At 49.9% G+C, this 19,217-nt stretch overlaps 1 protein-coding gene across 1 annotated transcript in view; it reads right to left on the reverse strand.

Moving 5' to 3' along the window:
- Positions 1 to 19,217, reverse strand: part of LOC132384392 (uncharacterized) — a 214,422-nt gene that overhangs the window by 186,640 nt on the left and 8,565 nt on the right. The window contains exon 3 of the mRNA XM_059955498.1: positions 12,251 to 12,300. Coding sequence (XP_059811481.1) covers positions 12,251 to 12,300 — 50 coding nt within the window. The remainder of the gene's footprint in view (positions 1 to 12,250; positions 12,301 to 19,217) is intronic.

Consider the following 19,217-nt stretch of genomic DNA (forward strand, 5'->3'; position numbering starts at 1 on the left):
CATATACATTCTTCAAACTATCCCACCCATCATACCTGTAATTTTGATTTTGTCTTTCAATACTTTCCCTGACATCGACCTTCCCTTACTCACCTGATGCTCCAGTTTCCCATTTCCTTGCTAAACCAGATTAAACTCCCCCGAGTAGCATTGGTGAACGTTTCAGCCAGGATATTGGTTCCCCTATAGTTCAGGTGCAGCCCGTCCCGCTTGTACAGGTCACCCCTTTCCCAGTAAAAGTTCCAATGAACCAACAACTTGAAACCCTGTCCCCTGCACCAGCTCCCCAGTCACTCACTCATCCGTGTTATCATCCCATTCCTGCAGAAGTTGGGTGTGAATCTCCTGTCACTGAACAAATGGACTCTCAAGTTCAAGGTTATCGTCATTTAACTATATAAACCTACACCACTAAACAAATCAACGTTCCTTTGGAGTAAGTTGCAGACCACAGTACAACGCAGTGCATATAATTCACAACAACACGTCAAGTAATACTTCCACAAATAAATTAACAAATTATAAAACATATTCCAGAAGATTGACATTTAGCATAAGGTGCATTCCAAAGTTCAGAATAATTTATTATCAAAGTACAGAGATGTCACCATATACAACCCTGAGATTCATTTTCTTGTGGGCATACTCAATAAATCTATAGAATAATAACCACAAAAGAATCAATGAAAGACCGACCAGTTAGGCCATTCAACCAGAGTGCAGAAGACAACAAACTGTGCAAATACAAAAAGAAGAAATAATACTGATAAATAAATAAATAAATAACAATAAATATCAAGATCATGAGATGAAGAGTCCTTGAAAGTGAGTCCATAGGTTGTGGGAACATTTCAATGACGGGGCCAGTGAAGTTGAGTGAACTTTTCCCCTGTGCCGTGCAATAGATTTTTGAGCCGTTTCACAGACACCCGGTCCACCTGTCCTTTGTGAGGCCGAGAGGAGTCAAGTGTACAATGTTTATATGAAGTGTGAGAGGTTGCAGCCCCTGTTTGAGTATCTGAAGGGGCTGCTGCTCACGTTTTGGTTGTACTTCAGCCCTGTGCTCCTGATATATGGTCACCCAGTACGGAGGGGGTTGGGTCACTCAGAGAATCTACTGGTGAGCTTGTTCCTGGACCTGGCCAAGATGGCCATTCGTGGGTCCAGGCAGTCAAGGGCTCTGCCCGAGCTGAATGCCTGTCCCTCTTCTGGGGTTATGTTTATACCAAAGTTTCTGTAAAGCAGAAGAATGCAGTCACTATGGGTACAGGGGGGATTTCCGGGAATGGTGGGTCCTCCAGGGAATTATATGCTTTGTAGATTGTAGAAACCATATTTAACTTGAAATTGTTAGCAACCTCGTAAATCACAGATGTTTGTGTTTTGTGAGTGAACAAACTTCTATAATTTTGTAAAACAAAATGGGAGTGATGCTCTTTAAGGGCCTTTGCTGCCAGGGCTGTCTGCACTCCATCTACAATTTACCCTTGCCTGGACATTAATTAACCTTTGCCTTGCCACAACTTCCACACGATTTCCCCTTGCTGATGGAAATTTCTCACCCAGAGAAGCCAGAACCAGTGATGGGACCCTCACCCTGCTGGCTAAAGAGGGGAAAACATAATTTAATTTTCAGATCAATATATTTCTATATTTATTATAATCTAATGTAAATTTTATTCAATGCACTGCACCCATCCGTAAAACAAATCTCACAGGATATGTCAGTGATAACACACCTGCTGCTGAACGTAATTTAAATCAGAGAGAAATGAGGCAGTGGGGTACAGACCAGAGCGCAAACTGGGACAATAACTGAGGATCTATCGACAGTGGGTGTGGAACACCACGTTCTCAACGGGACGTGACAGAGGTGAGATCTCTCTCTCTCTCTGGATCTCAGAGAGACCATCTGAGTCTGTCTGCCCATCTCTCTCACACAGAGAGGGGTGAGATACCTCTCCCTCAGTCACCCCTTCTTCCTCCCACCAAATGGAGAGGGTGAAATCTCCATCTCTCTGTCACACTGAGAGGGCTGATACCTCTCCCTCTCACTTGCCCTTTTCCCCTCTCCCTCCCACCACATAGAGAGGGTGAAATCAATCTCTCTCTCACACACACACACACACACACACACACACACACACACACACACAGACACACACACACACACTCACTCTGTAGCTCAATGGGGAACGGCACCCCACCAGTCACACACTCTGACCCTCAATGGAGAACGGCACCCCGTCAGTCACACGCACTCTGACCCTCATTGGGGAACGGCACCCTGTCAGTCACACACACTCTGACCCTCAATGGAGAACGGCACCCCGTCAGTCACACACACTCTGACCCTCAATGGGGAACGGCACCCCGTCAGTCACACACACTCTGACCCTCAATGGGGAATGGCACCCCGTCAGCCACACACACTCTGACCCTCAATGGGGAACAGCACCCCGTCAGTCACACACACTCTGACCCTCAATGTGGAATGGCACCCAGTCAGTCACACACACTCTGACCCTCAATGGGGAACGGCACCCCGTCAGTCACACACACACTGACCCTCAATGGGGAACGGCACCCCGTCAGTCACACACACTCTGACCCTCAATGGGGAACGGAACCACATCAGTCACACACACTCTGACCCTCAATGGGGAACGGCACCCCACCAGTCACACACTCTGACCCTCAATGGAGAACGGCACCCCGTCAGTCACTCACACTCTGACCCTCAATGGGGAACGGCACCCCGTCAGTCACACACACTCTGACCCTCAATGGAGAACGACACCCCGTCAGTCACACACACTCTGACCCTCAATGGGGAACGGCACCCTGTCAGTCACACACACTCTGACCCTCAATGGAGAACGACACCCCGTCAGTCACTCACACTCTGACCCTCAATGGGGAACGGCACCCCGTCAGTCACTCACACTCTGACCCTCAATGGGGAACGGCACCCCGTCAGTCACACACACTCTGACCCTCAATGGGGAATGGCACCCCGTCAGTCACACACACTCTGACCCTCAATGGGGAACGGCACCCTGTCAGTCACACACACTCTGACCCTCAATGGAGAACGACACCCGGTCAGTCACTCACACTCTGACCCTCATTGGGGAACGGCACCCTGTCAGTCACACGCACTCTGACCCTCAATGGGGAACAGCACCCCATCAGTCACACACACTCTGACCCTCAATGGAGAACGACACCCCGTCAGTCACACACACTCTGACCCTCAATGGGGAACGGCACCCCGTCAGTCACACACACTCTGACCTTCAATGGGCAACGGCACCCCGTCAGTCACACACACTCTGACCCTCAATGGGGAACTGCACCCCGTCAGTCACACACACTCTGACCCTCAATGGGCAACGGCACCCCGTCAGTCACACACACTCTGACCCTCAATGGGGAACGGCACCCCGTCAGTCTCACACACCGACCCTCACTCGGGGTCATCTCACACATGCACACACACATGTCTGTTAACGGCACAGATCACAGATACCTGTGCCTGACCACGGTTTACAGTCTGTGTGAGAGACGGAGGGAGATGGACCTACCTGCATCCTCCTCAGTTCTGGGGTCCGTCCGTCAGTGGTGTCAGCCTTGACCCTGACTACCTTCCACACCGGCTGCTGGTGTGAAAGAACACAGGGCTGGGTAGTGACACGGCTGAAGATATGATATGGGAGAACATGCAAAGTAAGGGAGCTGACATGTATCCCGGCCGCCTAGAATGAAGAGTCCATTGTTCTCATTTCCCAAACTTCCTCAACGGACACAGCATCGGCAACAGCTCAGGCCAGGAAAAGGGCTCTGTGTGTCGGGACAGGAATGGACACACAGACCAGAGAGTCGAATTAAACCCATGAATTAGGGAGTGGGATAAACCCCTGACAAAACATTCTTCACTGGGATGTGTATCGGACACACAAGATACTGGGGAGCTCAGCAGGCCAGGCAGCATTGATGGAGAGAAATAAAGAGTCAACGTTTCGGGTCTCTTCAGCCCTTTACCTTTTCCACCGATCACCTCCCAGCTTCTCACTTCACCCTCCCACTCACTTACCTTCCCCCTCACCTGGCTCCACCTATCACCTCCCAGCTTCTCACTTCACCCTCCCACTCACTTACCTTCCCCCTCGCCTGGCTCCACCTATCACCTCCCAGCTTCTCACTTCACCCTCCCACTCACTTACCTTCCCCCTCGCCTGGCTCCACCTATCACCTCCCAGCTTCTCACTTCACCCTCCCACTCACTTACATTCCCCCTCGCCTGGCTCCACCTATCACCTCACAGCCTGTGTTGCTTCTCTTCCCCCCACCTTCTTATTTCAGTTCCTTCCCCCGTCCTTTCCAGTTCTGATGAAGGGTCTCAGCACAAAACGTCCGCTGTTCATTCCTCACCATGGATGCTGCCTGACCTGCTGAGTTTCTCAGCATTTTCTGTAGATTTTCAACATCTGCAGAATCCTGTGTGTTTGTAACTGACATGGGCAGTAGGTAAGCACCTCTTTCACCCCAGATAGTTGAAGGAGTTTGGTCTGGACCCACAAATCCTAAGAACTTTCTACAGGGGCACAATTGAGAGCATCCTGACTGGCTGCATCACTGCCTGGTATGGGAACTGTACTTCCCTCAATCACAGGACTCTGCAGAGAGTGGTGTGGACAGCCCAGCACATCTGTAGATGTGAACTCCCCACTATTCAGGACATTTACAGCGACAGGTGTGTAAAAAGGATCATTGGGGACCCGAGTCACCCCAACTACAAACTGTTCCAGCTACTACCATCCGGGAAAAGGTACCACAGCATAAAAGCCAGGACCAACAGGCTCCGGGACAGCTTCTTCCACCAGGCCATCAGACTGATTAATTCACACTGATACAACTGTATGTCTATGTTATATTGACTGTCCTGGTGTACATACTATTTATTACAAATTACTATATATTGCACTTTGCCCCTTCAGACAGAGACGTAACGTAAAGATTTTTACTCATGCATGTGAAGGTTGTAAGAAATAAAGTCAATTCAATTCTCCATCTCCCTCCCTCCACAGTCTCTCTTTCTACCTCCATCTCCCCTCTGACTTTCACAGACTCCCTCTCCCCACCTCCCTCACACCTCGAACTCTTCCTCACCCCTCGGTCTCTCCCTACACCCTCTCTTCCCTCCTTAACTCCATCTAGCCGAGATCACTCTGCCACCCTCCCCCCTTGGTCTCCCTCTCTCTACCTCCACCTCCCCTCAGACACCACCACCTCACCCTCGCCTCCCTCATTTCTTCACCCCTTGGCTTCCTCCAACCTTCCTCTCCCCTCAGTCTCTCGCGACCTGCTTCTCCCCTCAGACTTTCCCAACCTCCCCATCCCCTTGGTCTCTGTGTACATCCCTCTTCCCTCGTTCTCTCAATAACCACATCTCCCCTCAGTCCTTCCCCACCTCCCTCTCCCCATGGTTTCCCCCGCCCTCTACCCTCGGTCTCACCCCACCACCTCCTATCCTTGGTCTCTCCTCATGTTCTCCCCTCAGTCTCTCCCTACCTTATTCGTGCCTCAGCTTCTCCCTACCACCCTCTCCCATTGAACTCGCTGTACCTCCCTCTCCCCACCTCTATACGTCCTCACTCTGCCTCCCTTTGATTTCTCCCTACCACCATCCACTCTGGTCATTCCCTACCTTCCTCTCCCCTTGTCTCTTGTTAACCCTCCCCTTTTTGGTCTTACCCTACCTTCCTCTCCCGAGTCACTCCCTTCCTCCCTTTCCACTCACACTCCCTACTACCCTCCACCCTCAGTCTCCCCCTCCCCTCCATGTCTTCCTACCATAGTTAACTCTCGGTTACACAGTAACTCCCTCTCGTCTCAGTCTCTCCACCTACCCCTCTCCCACCTCAGTCTCTCTCTACCCTTCATATCCACCAAGCTCCTACTTCCTTCTATCTCTCCCTTCAGTCACTCCCTACCTTCCTCACTCCTCGGTCTCTGCCTCCCTCTCTATTTGGAATCTCCACACTACCCCCTCCACTCGGTCTCCTCCTGACTTCCTCTACAATTGGTCGCTCTCCACCTGCCTCCCTCCTTTGGTCTCCCTCAGCTACGCTTTCCCTCAGTCTCTCCCTACCCTCTCCTTCCTCAGTCCCCCACAACCTCCCCCTCCACTCAATCTCTGCATACATCCCTCTCCGTTTGGTCTCTCTCTACCTCCAACTCCTCTCTGTCTTTCCCTTATTCACACTACCCTCAGGGTCTCCACTTGGCTTCTCCCTACCTCCCTCAGCTCTCAGCCTACCTCCTTCACCCCTCGATCTCACCCTAACTCAGTATACCCCTGGTGTTCCCTCACGCTCTCTCCCCTTGGTGCCTCCCTCCCTCCCTCTCCCCAAGGTCTCACCCTTCGGACACTCCCATCTGTCCTCGGTCCCTCCTTACCTCATACTCCCCTTGAACTCTCCCTTATTCCGTCTCCACCCAGGGTCTCCCTCCCTCTTACCTCATACTCTTCTTATGTCCAACTACTCCGTCTCTTTCTTCCTCGCAATCTCTCCCCTTGGTCTCTCCCTCATGCTCTCTCAGTCTGGTGTCTATCTCCCTTCCTCTCCCTTCATCCTTCCTGTCCCTCTCCGCTCAGTCTCCTTTACCTCCCTCTCCCGTCGGTCCTTCCCCACATCTCTCCCCTCCTCTCGGTCCTCCCCAGCCTCTCCCCCCTCCCCTCAGTCCTCCCCTGCCTCACCCTCTCCCCTTGGACCGTCCCTGCCTCACCCTCTCCCCTCGGACTGTCCCTGCCTCACCCTCTCCCCTCGGACAGTCCCTGCCTCACCCTCTCCCCTCGGACCGTCCCTGCCTCACCCTCTCCCCTCGGACAGTCCCTGCCTCACCCTCTCCCCTTGGACCGTCCCTGCCTCACCCTCTCCCCTCGGACAGTCCCTGCCTCACCCTCTCCCCTTGGCCGTCCCTACCTCTCCATCTCCCCTTGGTGCATCACCACTTCCCTCTCCCCTTTGGACTCTCACCAACTGCCTCTCTGCCCGGTCTCTTGGCACCTCCCTCACCCCTGGTCTCTCCCTACATCCCTTTCCTCTCAGACTCTGACTACCTCACACTCTCCCCTCACTCTCACTAATTCCCTCTCCCCTCAGATCACTGGACCCGAAGTGCTCCCCACCACATACCTCAGTCACCTGACCTTTCTCATTCCCTAACAGGAGATGAAACACTGCCCCTTCTCTAGCTGGTACCTCTATGTATTGCTGCAAAAAACTATCCTGCACACATTTTACAAACTCCAAACCATCCAGCCCTTTGACAGAATGGGCTTCCCAGTCTATGTGTGGAAAATTAAAATCTCCCACAATGACAACCTTGTGCTTACAACAAATATCTGCCATCTCCTTACAAATTTGCTCCTCCAATTCTCGTTCCCCATTAGCTGGTCTGGAATTCACCTCTATAAGTGTTACTGCACCTTTCCTATTCCTCAATTCCATCCAAATAATCTCCCTAGATAAGCCCTCCAATCTATCCTGCCAGAGCACCGCTGTAATATTTTCTCGATCAAGCATTGCAACACCTCCCCCTTTTGCCCCTCCAATTCTATCACACCTGAAGCAATGAAATCCAGGAATATTTACTGTTTGTAGTTGCCAATCACACCCCTCCTGCAACCATGTTTCACAAATAGCGTCAACATCATATTTCCAGTTATCAATCCATGCTCTAAGCTCATCCACCTTTCTTACAATGCTCCTAGTATTAAAAGAGATGCATTTAAGAAACTCTCCACCTCTTACTCTCTGTTTATCCCGAACGGTGCAAACAACATTATTATCTTTTTCTTCCTTCTCCTCTACATCTTCGGTCAGAGTGCTCCCCTTCACTATCACCTGCCTATCCTCCTTCACACTGTCTACAAGCTTTCTCTATTTGTGAACTGATCTCCTCTCCCCTAGTCTCTTTAAATTGATTCCCACTCCCCAACCATTCTAGTTTAAAATCTCCCCAGTAGCCTTAGCAAATCTCCCCACCAGAATATATTGGTTCCTCCTAGGATTCAAGTGTAAACTGTCCTTTTTGTCACACCTGCCCCAAAAGAGGTTCCAATGATCCAGAAACTTGAATCTCTGCCCTCTGCTCCAATCCCTCAGACATGCATTTATCCTCCACCTCATTCCATTCCTACTCTCACTGTCACGTGGCGCAGGCAGTAATCCAGAGATTACTACCTTTACAGTCCTTCTTCTCAACTGCCTTCCTAACTCCCTATATTCTCCTTTCAGGATCTCTTCCCTTTTCCTACCTCTGTCATTGGCACCGATATGTACTGCGACCTCTGGCTCCTCACCCTCCCACTTCAGGATATCTTGGACGTGATCAGAAACATCCTGCCACCAGGGAGGCAAACTACCATCCGGGTCTCCTGATTATATCCACAGAATCGCCTATCTGACCCCCTAACTATTGAGTCCCCTATTACTACAGCCTTTGTCTTCCTTTCCCTACCCTTCTGAGCCACAGGGCCAGACTCTGTGCCAGAGGCACGGCCACTGTTGCTTCCCCCAGGTAGGCTGTCCCCCCCCCAACAGTACTCAAACAGGAGTACTTATTGTCAAGGGGTACAGCCACAGAGGTACTCTCTTGTACCTGACTCTTCCTCTTCCCTCTCCTAACCATGACCCACCTGTCTGCCTCCTGTGGCCCCGGTGTGACCACCTGCCTGTAACTCCTCTCTATCAACTTCTCACTCTCCCTGACCAGATGGAGATTATCGAGCTGCAGCTCCAGTTCCCTAACACGGTCCCTTAGGAGCTGCAGCTCGGCGCACCTGGTGCAGATGTGGACGTCCAGGAGGCTGGGAGACTCCAGGACCTCCCACATCCGACACCGAGAACAACAAGCTGCCCTCAAACTCATACTTCCCCTTTCCTCAAATAACAGGAAAAACTGAAACCTGAACCGACCTTGCCTCACCCTTTTCCACTTCAGCCCATTGAGCCAAAGCTGTTAAGCCTTCACTCTGTTCCCAGCTCACTCCGTTGCCCGCTGTATAAGGCTGTGACCTTTTTAAATCTTCCCCGCTTCACTGCCCGACGTCACACGGCTCACAGTCCCTCCTCTCTTAACCCCGATGAGAAGAAGAAAAAAATCAAAATGGTTCCTGCCGCACTCCCGTTCTGATCCTCCGACTTTCTTCTCCAAATGAAACCCGATTCAGGATTTCTGCCCTTTTTAAATCTTCCCCGCTTCACTGCCCGACGTCACACGCCCCACAGTCCCGTCTCTCTTAACTCCGATGAGAGGAAGAAAAAATCAAAATGGCTGCCGCCACACTCTCTTTCTGATCCTCCGATTTCCTTCTCCAAAAATAAGTTTAATTCGATCTCTTCCCATCTCGCTCATCCCTTGGTCTCACCGTAACTCCCTCTCTACTAGGTTTCTCCTCACTTCATTCACCCCTCCTCCACTCCCTACCTCATTCCCTCCTCGGTCTCTCCTTACCTTGCTGTTTCCAACTCACTCTGCCCTCAGGCTCTCCCCAAGTCATTTGCCCCTCACTCTGCCAAACTCCATGTCCCCTTGTTCTCTGTCTATATCCGTCTCCCCTCGTCTCTCCCTACCACCCTCTGCCTCGGACTCTCCCGACCTTCCTTTTTCCTCATTCTCTCCCTACTTTCCTCTCCCCTCTGTGTCTCATTACCTCCCTCGGTCTCTCACTACCACTGTCTCCCTTCGGAGCATGCCTACCCCCATCTCCTTTGGTCACTTTCTAACTCCCCCTCCACGGTCTCTCCCTACTACCCTCCACCCCGGGTCTACTCCCGTCTCCCTCTCCTCTTGGTGTTATATACAGTGCTTTAAAAAAGTATTCAGTCCCCACAACTATTTTCATCTATTACCTACTCTGTTCCTAAATTTAAAATATATTGAAGTAGGATATTTTGAGCTAATCTATAAAACAGTGTGCAACATGTCGAATCAAAAGAAAATTCCAAATTCAGTCAACAATTAGCTGAAAATTAAAAACCAAAATGGTGAGGCTGAAAAAGTATTCATCCTCAACTCACTCCATTTGCTGATGGAGAAAATTGGAGTGTCATTTGAACAAATACCCCTGCCCCGGTAAGGGCCAACAGTATGGTAGATTTTCAACACACCAAACCAAAATGAGTATTAAAGAGCATTCAAGACAAGTGATAATATCGAAGCACAAATCTGGGGAAGGGTACAAGACCATCTCAAAGGCACTGAACATTCCTTAGAACTCAGTGTAGTCCATCGTGAATCAGTGGAAAAATACAAAACCACAGCCACAGTGCCCAGGTCAGGCGATCTCTCTAAACTTAGTCACCGGAGAAGATTGGCACTTGTAAGAGAGGCTACTGTGACAACAACAGTCACTCTGAGTGAGCTGCAGGAGTCAGTGGCTGACACTGGAGATGAAGTTCATGGCTCCACAATCTTTAAAGCCTTCCACAAAAGAAGTATTTATGGAAGAATGTCAAAGAAGCAGCCCGGCTAAAAAAAAACTTATCCTTGCTTGTAAATACTGCCGAGTCCCACAGAAGAAGTTTCAAGCTATTGGGTGTCAACATCTCTGAAGATCGATCCTCAGACCAACATATTGAGCCAATTGTAAAGAAGGCCCAACAGTGGCTACATTTCATCAGGAGTTTGAAGGACTTGGTCTGACTCCAAGTACACTCGCAAATCTCTACAGATGTACAGTGGAGAGTATTCTAACTGGTTGTATCACCGTCTGGTATGGAGGGCCACAGCACAGAATCAGAAAAAGGTGCAGAATACTGTAAACTCAACCAGCTCCATCATGGACACAAGCCTCCCCAGCATCGAGGACATCTTCACAAGTAACACCTCGAAACAGCAGCATCCATCATTAAAGACCCCCATCACTCAGGACATGCCTTTTTCTCCTTGCTACTGTCAGGGAGGAGGTACAGGAGCCTGAAAACACACACTCAACGCTTCAGGAACAGTTTCTTCCTCTCCACCATCAGATCTCTGAATGGACAATGAACCCATTTACACCACTGTAAAAACTTTTTTGCTCTCTCTGTGCTCAACTTTCTTTTTTATTTAAGTATATTTCTTATTGTAATATATAGTTTTTTATCTTGTATTGTAGTGTACTGCCACAAAACAACAAATTACATAACATATACCAGTGAAATTCATTACCACAGACGACTGTGGGGGTCACGTCATTGGGGATACACTCAGTGGCCACTTTACCAGGTACACCTGCACACTTGTCCATTAATACAAATATCTAATTAGCCAATTATACTCCGCACATAATAAAGTGGTCACTGAGGACACACAGTGACACTGGTTTCAAGAGCAACACATACAAAATTCTGGATGAACTCAGCAGGTCAGTCAGCACAGATGGAAAAGAATAAACAGTCAACATTTCAGGCTGAGACTCTTCATCACGACTGGAAAGAAAGGGCTGGGGGGAAAAAAGATGGACTTCTCCTCTTGCTTTCCGGTCCCGATGAAGGAACTTGGCCCGAAACATCGAGTATTTACTCTTTTGCATCGATGCTGCCTGGCCCGCTTCGGTATGATAATGACATTTAAAAGGCACCTCTGCCCCACTGTGACGCTCGCCTCTGGAACGTCACCCAGCTCCGCCCCTGACCCAGTCCATCTCTCATTCTCACCATCAGCCACCTCCCACTCCTGCACCCTGCTCTCCACACACTCTGCAGGCTGTGCTTGAAATTGCCCCCAACCCCTTCACCCACCATCCCTGTGATCACTAATCTGGTTCAGTAACATACAACCCAACTTTGCTTTCACATCCCAACATAGCCTCACCACTTCCTCCCAGTGTAATCTCCTCCAGTCTCTGGACACTCCCTCCAGTCCCAGCCTCTCGGAGTGTAATCACTGCATTTCCAGCCGTGCCTTCTCCTCAGTCTTCAAGCCTGAGATTCTCTGCTGAAACCTCTCTGCCTCCCCATCTCCCTCCACTCCCTGCTGTTGTTTTACCAAACCGGGTATCTGGATGTTTCTGATCACCAGCTCCAATGCCGTGTGTCCCGGTGTCAAATTGGATTCATAATGTTCCCGAGGTCCCTTCAGTACTTTTCCCCCATTAAATACAGGCTGTCTCTGCTCGTCTACAGAAACAATAAATAACATCTACTTCCTCTTACTGTACACAGCACGCAGTTTGTCCCGACAAGACATTACTCACCCAGAAAACCCAGGATCAGCAGCACAACCCTCAGTTCAGCCGGTGACATTCTGGAAATGAAAGACTGGAATTAACTCAGTGAGAAATGACACACTGGGGCGGAGGACAAGGTGTAAATGGGGATGGGAACTGAGGATGGAAAGGGATATCCACCTACAGTGGGATAGATTCATCACTCCCTCACTGAAACCACATGGACAGAGGTGAGATCTCCCTCATGGAGACCCCACAGACAGAAGTGGGATCTCTTTATCTCCCTCACTGACAACCCAAAGATAGAGATGAAACCTCCCTCAGTGAGAACTCAGAGGTGAGATACTCCAGAGTCCCCATGGAAGGAGGTGAGCTCTCCCTCTCTGGATCACACATACAGTGAGATCTCCGTGACTGAGACCCCAGACAGAGGTGAGAAATCCCTTCCTGAAACCTCACAGGTGGATGAGACAGAGGAGCTCCATCTACCTTCATTTATTTACACTCTCTCTCTCCCCCTCTCTCTCTCTCTCTCTGCAACACCCACACACAAACACAGAACACAAGACAAATTTCCAGATTCAATCAGTTTGGGTGATGTCTACTCACGTGTGACTCCCAATGAGGTGTTGCTGGGTGAACTGGAGGGAGATGGGACCACCTACAACCTCCTCACTCTCTGCTGTGAGTGGTGTAAGACACAGCGGCAGTTCAACGACTACTTTCCGCACCGGCTTCTCGAAGCAATGAAGCCAGCGCGGGGTGGTGGAACAGTTGATGTATGTTTTGAAAAAGTATGCAAAGCAAACAAACATCATCTAGCCTGAGCCTCTGCAGTGAAGAGCCTATTGTTCCCAGTCAGTGAGCTTCCTCTAACAACCACAGTGATGGGTCAGTATTGAGCCGAGGAACAGGAATGGACACAGGTGCCAGAGAGGAAATAGTCACAGGATTACTGTTGCCAGGTTTATAATGGGTCAGTATTGTGGAGTGGAAGGTGTAGATCGTCTGTAATGGACAGCAGACATTAGAGGGGGAGTGGACACAGGACAAACCCCCTGTCAGGTTGGCAATGGGTCAGTAACGGGGAGTGGATTGTGTACAGGGTCGGTAATGGAGAAGGAATTTAGAGAGAATTTAATGAAAGATGCAAAGATGTTTCTACACAGATGCAAGTGTGTAGTCACACTGGTCAACCGTGGGGTGTTTAGCTCAGACTGCAGGAAGGGGCAGCAGTAGTACGGAGAGCCAATGGCACATTGATATTTATTGTATGGGAGGGTGTTGGTCATAGAGTCATGGAGCATAGAAACAGGAACTTCGGCCCATCTAGTCCATGCCAGCCTGCTCCTCCGCCTCGTTCCCATCTTTCTGCACCCAGACCGTAGCCCTCCAGACCTCTCTCATCTCATCCACCTATCCAAACTTTTCCTAAATGTTACAATTGAATTTGCATCTAACACTTCCGTTGGCAGCTCGTTCCACACACACCACCCTCTGAGTGAAGATCCACTCACACCACCCTCTGAGTGAAGTTCCACTCAGATTCCTCTAAAATATTTCATCGTTCCCACTAAAAACACCAGTGAAGAAATTCCTAATGGAATCAAACTCTCCCTGTAACTCAGATCCTCAAGTCCCAGCAACATCCTTGTAAATGTTCTCTGCATTCTTTCAAGTTTATTGATAGCTTTCCTACCGGTAGGTGACCAGAACTGCACACATTACTTTGAAATCACCTTCACTAACATCTTTTACAACTGCAACATAACATCCCAATCCTGTACACAACGCCCTGATTTATGAAGCTCTCTTTACAACCTATCTACCTGTGACGCTGCTTTCAAGCACATGTGGATCTGTATTTCCAGGTCCCGTGGTTCTACCGTACACCTCAGAGCCCTAACATTCACTATGTGAGTCTTATCCTGGTTTGTCCTCCCAACTTCTACATCTCATCCCCATCTGCAATAATTCTATCTGCCCTTTCTCAGCCCCTTTTCTCAGCTGGTCCAGATCCCACTGCAAGCATTGATAGCTTCCTCGCTGTCCATTACACACACAATCCTGGTCAGCAGCAACATTGCTGATCCAGTTTACCACATTATCATGAAGATCGTTGTTATAGATGACAAACAACGGGCCCAGCACTGATCCCTGTGGACACCACGAGTCACAGGCCTCTCTGACTGAACGCCTGTGACTAGTGGTGTGTGCCGCAGGGATCAGAGCTGGGTCTGTACTTGTAAATGGCTGCCTCTCTGACTGGAGGCCTGTGACTAGTGGTGTGTGCTGCAGGGATCAGAGCTGCGTCTGTACTTGTAAATGGCTGCTTCTCTGACTGGAGGCCTGTGACTAGTGGTGTGTGCCGCAGGGATCAGAGCTGGGTCTGTACTTGTAAATGGCTGCTTCTCTGACTGGAGGCCTGTGACTAGTGGTGTGTGCCGCAGGGATCAGAGCTGGGTCTGTACTTGTAAATGGCTGCCTCTCTGAGTGGAGGCCTGTGACTAGTGGTGTGTGCCGCAGGGATCAGAGCTGGGTCTGTACTTGTAAATGGCTGCCTCTCTGAGTGGAGGCCTGTGACTAATGGTGTGTGCCGCAGCGATCAGAGCTGGGTCTGTACTTGTAAATGTCTGCCTCTCTGACTGGAGGCCTGTGACTAGTGGTGTGTGTCACAGGGATCAGAGCTGGGTCTGTACTTGTAAATGGCTGCCTCTCTGAGTGGAGGCCTGTGACTAATGGTGTGTGCTGCAGGGATCAGAGCTGGGTCTGTACTTGTAAATGGCTGCCTCTCTGACTGGAGGCCTGTGACTAGTGGTGTGTGCCACAGGGATCAGAGCTGGGTCTGTACTTGTAAATGGCTGCCTCTCTGACTGGAGGCCTGTGACAAGTGGTGTGTGCCACAGGGATCAGAGCTCGGTCTGTACTTGTAACTGGCTGCCTCTCTGTCTTGAGGCCTGTGACTAGTGGTGTGTGCCACAGGGATCAGAGCTGGGTCTGTACTTGTAAATGGCTGCCTCTCTGACGGGAGGCCTGTGACTAGTTGTGTGTGCCGCAGGGATCAGAGCTGGGTCTGTATTTGTAAGTGGCTGCCTCTCTGAATGGAGGCCTGTGACTAGTGGTGTGTGCCACAGGGATCAGAGCTGGGTCAGTACTTGTAATTGGCTGCCTCTCTGACTGGAGGCCCGTGACTAGTGGTGTGTGCCGCAGGGATCAGAGCTGGGTCTGTACTTGTAGATGGCTGCCTCTCTGAGTGGTGGCCTGTGACTGGTGGTGTGTGCCGCAGGGATCAGAGCTGGGTCTGTACTTGTAAATGGCTGCCTCTCTGAGTGGTGGCCTGTGACTGGTGGTGTGTGCCACAGGGATCAGAGCTGGGTCTGTACTTGTAAATGTCTGCCTCTCTGACTGGAGGCCTGTGACTAGTGGTGTGTGCCACAGGGATCAGAGCTGGGTCTGTACTTGTAAATGGCTGCCTCTCTGACTGGAGGCCTGTGACTAGTGGTGTGTGCCACAGGGATCAGAGCTGGGTCTGTACTTGTAAATGTCTGCCTCTCTGACTGGAGGCCTGTGACTAGTGGTGTGTGCCGCAGGGATCAGAGCTGGGTCTGTACTTGTAAATGGCTGCCTCTCTGAGTGGTGGCCTGTGACTGGTGGTGTGTGCCACAGGGATCAGAGCTGGGCCTGTACGTGTAAATGGCTGCCTCTCTGACTGGAGGCCTGTGACTAGTGGTGTGTGCCGCAGGGATCAGAGCTGGGTCTGTACTTGTAAATGGCTGCCTCTCTGACTGGAGGCCCGTGACTAGTGGTGTGTGCCACAGGGATCAGAGCTGGGTCTGTACGTGTAAATGGCTGCCTCTCTGACTGGAGGCCTGTGACTAGTGGTGTGTGCCGCAGGGATCAGAGCTGGGTCTGTACTTGTAAATGGCTGCCTCTCTGACTGGAGGTCTATGACTAATGGTGTGTGCCGCAGGGATCAGAGCTGGGTCTGTACTTGTAAATGTCTGCCTCTCTGAGTGGAAGCCTGTGACTAGGGGTGTGTGCCGCAGGGATCAGAGCTTTGTCTGTACTTGTAAATGGCTGCCTCTCTGACGGGAGGCCTGTGACTAGTGGTGTGTGCCACAGGGATCAGAGCTGGGTCTGTACTTGTAAATGGCTGCCTCTCTGACTGGAGGCCTGTGACTAGTGGTGTGTGCCGCAGGGATCAGAGCTGGGTCTGTACTTGTAAATACCTGCCTCTCTGACGAGGCCTGTGACTACTGGTGTGTGCCACAGGGATCAGAGCTGGGTCTGTACTTGTAAATGGCTGCTTCTCTGACTGGAGGCCTGTGACTAGTGGTGTGTGCCACAGGGATTAGAGCTCGGTCTGTACTTGTAAGTGGCTGCCTCTCTGAGTGGAGGCCTGTGACTAATGGTGTGTGCTGCAGGGATCAGAGCTGGGTCTGCACTTGTAAATGGCTGCTTCTCTGACTGGAGGCCTGTGACTAGTGGTGTGTGCCACAGGGATCAGAGCTCGGTCTGTACTTGTAAATGGCTGCCTCTCTGACTGGAGGCCTGTGACTAGTGGTGTGTGCCACAGGGATCAGAGCTGGGTCTGTACTTGTAAATGGCTGCCTCTCTGACTGGAGGCCTGTGACTAGTGGTGTGTGCCACAGGGATCAGAGCTGGGTCTGTACTTGTAAATGTCTGCCTCTCTGACTGGAGGCCTGTGACTAGTGGTGTGTGTCACAGGGATCAGAGCTGGGTCTGTACTTGTAAATGGCTGCCTCTCTGACTGGAGGCCTGTGACTAGTGGTGTGTGCCGCAGGGATCAGAGCTGGGTCTGTACGTGTAAATGGCTGCCTCTCTGACTGGAGGCCTGTGAATAGTGGTGTGTGTCACAGGGATCAGAGCTGGGTCTGTACTTGTAAATGGCTGCCTCTCTGACTGGAGGCCTCTGACTCGTGGTGTGTGTCACAGGGATCAGAGCTGGGTCTGTACTTGTAAATGGCTGTCTCTCTGACTGGAGGACTGTGTCTAGTGATGTGTGTCACAGGGCTCAGATCTGGGACTGCACTTGTTTGTCACCTATGTCGACAAATTTGCCAATGACACCAAGATTTGGGCTGTAATGGAGAATACGGAAAGCTATGAAAGCTTGCAGCAAGATCGAGACCAGCTGGAAAAATGGGTTTATAATTGGCAATCAAAACTGAAAATCCAAGTCAACAACATCCACTGACTCTCTTTTCTCTCTCCTGCCTGTTATTTTCTCAAAGAATTTCAGAGCTTTCTCATGCAACATTTCCCCTAAGGAAACCATGCAGACTATGGCCTATTTTTTCATGTGCCTTCTTTCCCCAGAACCTCATGGTTAGTAATGGACTCCAACATCTTACCAACCACTGAAGTCAGACTAACTGGCCTATGAATTACTGTCTGAGTATGCAACGTTCTGTAGCTTTTTCTGATCCTGTACAGTATCCCCTCCATTCCAGACAGTGATGAACCAGTTAGAATGCTCTCTGCGGGACCTCTGCAGGAATTTGTGAGCATCTTTGGAGAAAAATTAAGTCTCCTCAAACTCTTAAATACAGCCAGTGTTGTGCCTTCTTTGTAATTCCATTAATGTTGGGCCCAGGAGAGATCTTCAGAGATGTTGACACCCAGGTTCTTGAAACTGCTCACCCTTTCCACTGCTGATCCCTCATTGAAGACTGGTGTGTGTTCCCTTGACTTCCCTTTGTTGAAGTCCACAGTCAATTCCCTCGTCTTACTGACATTAAGTGCAAGGTTGTTGTTTTGACTCCACACAACCAGCTGATCTATCCCACTCCTGTGCACCTCCTCATCACCACCTGAACTGCTGCCAACAATAGTTGTGGAATCGGCAAATTTATGAATGGCATTAGAGGCACCTGCACTCACTTCTGCACACTGACACTCTTGAATCTCTGGCATCCTGTCTTCCACAGTGAAGACTGACACAAATACTTGTAAATTCATCCACTATTTTTGTCCCCCATTAGAACCTGTCCAGCGGTTTTCCACTGGTCCAATATCCACTCTCCCGTCTCTTTTACTCTTTATATATCTGAAAAAACTTTTGTATCCACTTTTATTGGATAGCTTACCTTCATATTTCACATTTCTCTCCTGATTGCTTTTGAAGTTGCCTTCTGTTGGTTTTCATCGGCTTCCCAATCTTTCAGCCTCACACTGATTTTGCGATCCATGCCCTCTCTTTTGCTTTTATGCTATCTTCGACTTCCCTTGTCAGCCTCAGCCTCCAGTTAGAACACTTCTTCTCTGGGATGTATTTATGCTGGGCCTGCTGATCCAACTTTTCTCCACTCTGCATGCCCCAAAACTGCCTCGACCTCACTCCAAATCCCTCGAGTCAGCCTGGCCTCTTCTGTACAGAACAAAGGGGCGGGGGGATGAATACTCTGGAACTGCTGATATTTCAGTTTTTGAATTCTTAGTTTTTCACGCTTTACAATTTCCCCTGTTTCTTTTCCTGGCTCCACTGCAAAAACAAGGAGCATGTGATTTACAAATAAAAATTCCCAATTAAATTGGTCAAAATCCTTGGCTGCAATACTCATTTTTGTGAACAATGTGTCAGGGCCTGAATACTTTTTCAAGGCACTGTAAAAAGAAAAATAGATAAATAAATAATACTGAGAACATGAGATGTAGACTCCTTGAAAGTGACTCCATAGGTTGTGGAATCAGGTTAGTATTGAGGTGAGTGAAGTTATCCTCAATGGAACTGTAATAACTGTTCTAGACCTGGTGATGTGAGACCAAGGCTCCTGTACCTCCTGCCCAATGGAAGCAGTGAGAAGAGAGCACGGTCTGGATGATGGGGGTCACTGATGATGGATGCTGCTTTCTTGTGTCAACGCTCCTTGTCGATGTGCTCAATGGTGGGGAGAGCTTTTCCTGGGCACTGGGCTGTATCCACCACTTTTAATAGGCTTCTCTGTTCTTGTATACTGGTGTGGCACTGGGA

Source organism: Hypanus sabinus, chromosome 32, assembly GCF_030144855.1.
Source record: "Hypanus sabinus isolate sHypSab1 chromosome 32, sHypSab1.hap1, whole genome shotgun sequence".
NCBI lineage: Eukaryota > Metazoa > Chordata > Chondrichthyes > Myliobatiformes > Dasyatidae > Hypanus > Hypanus sabinus.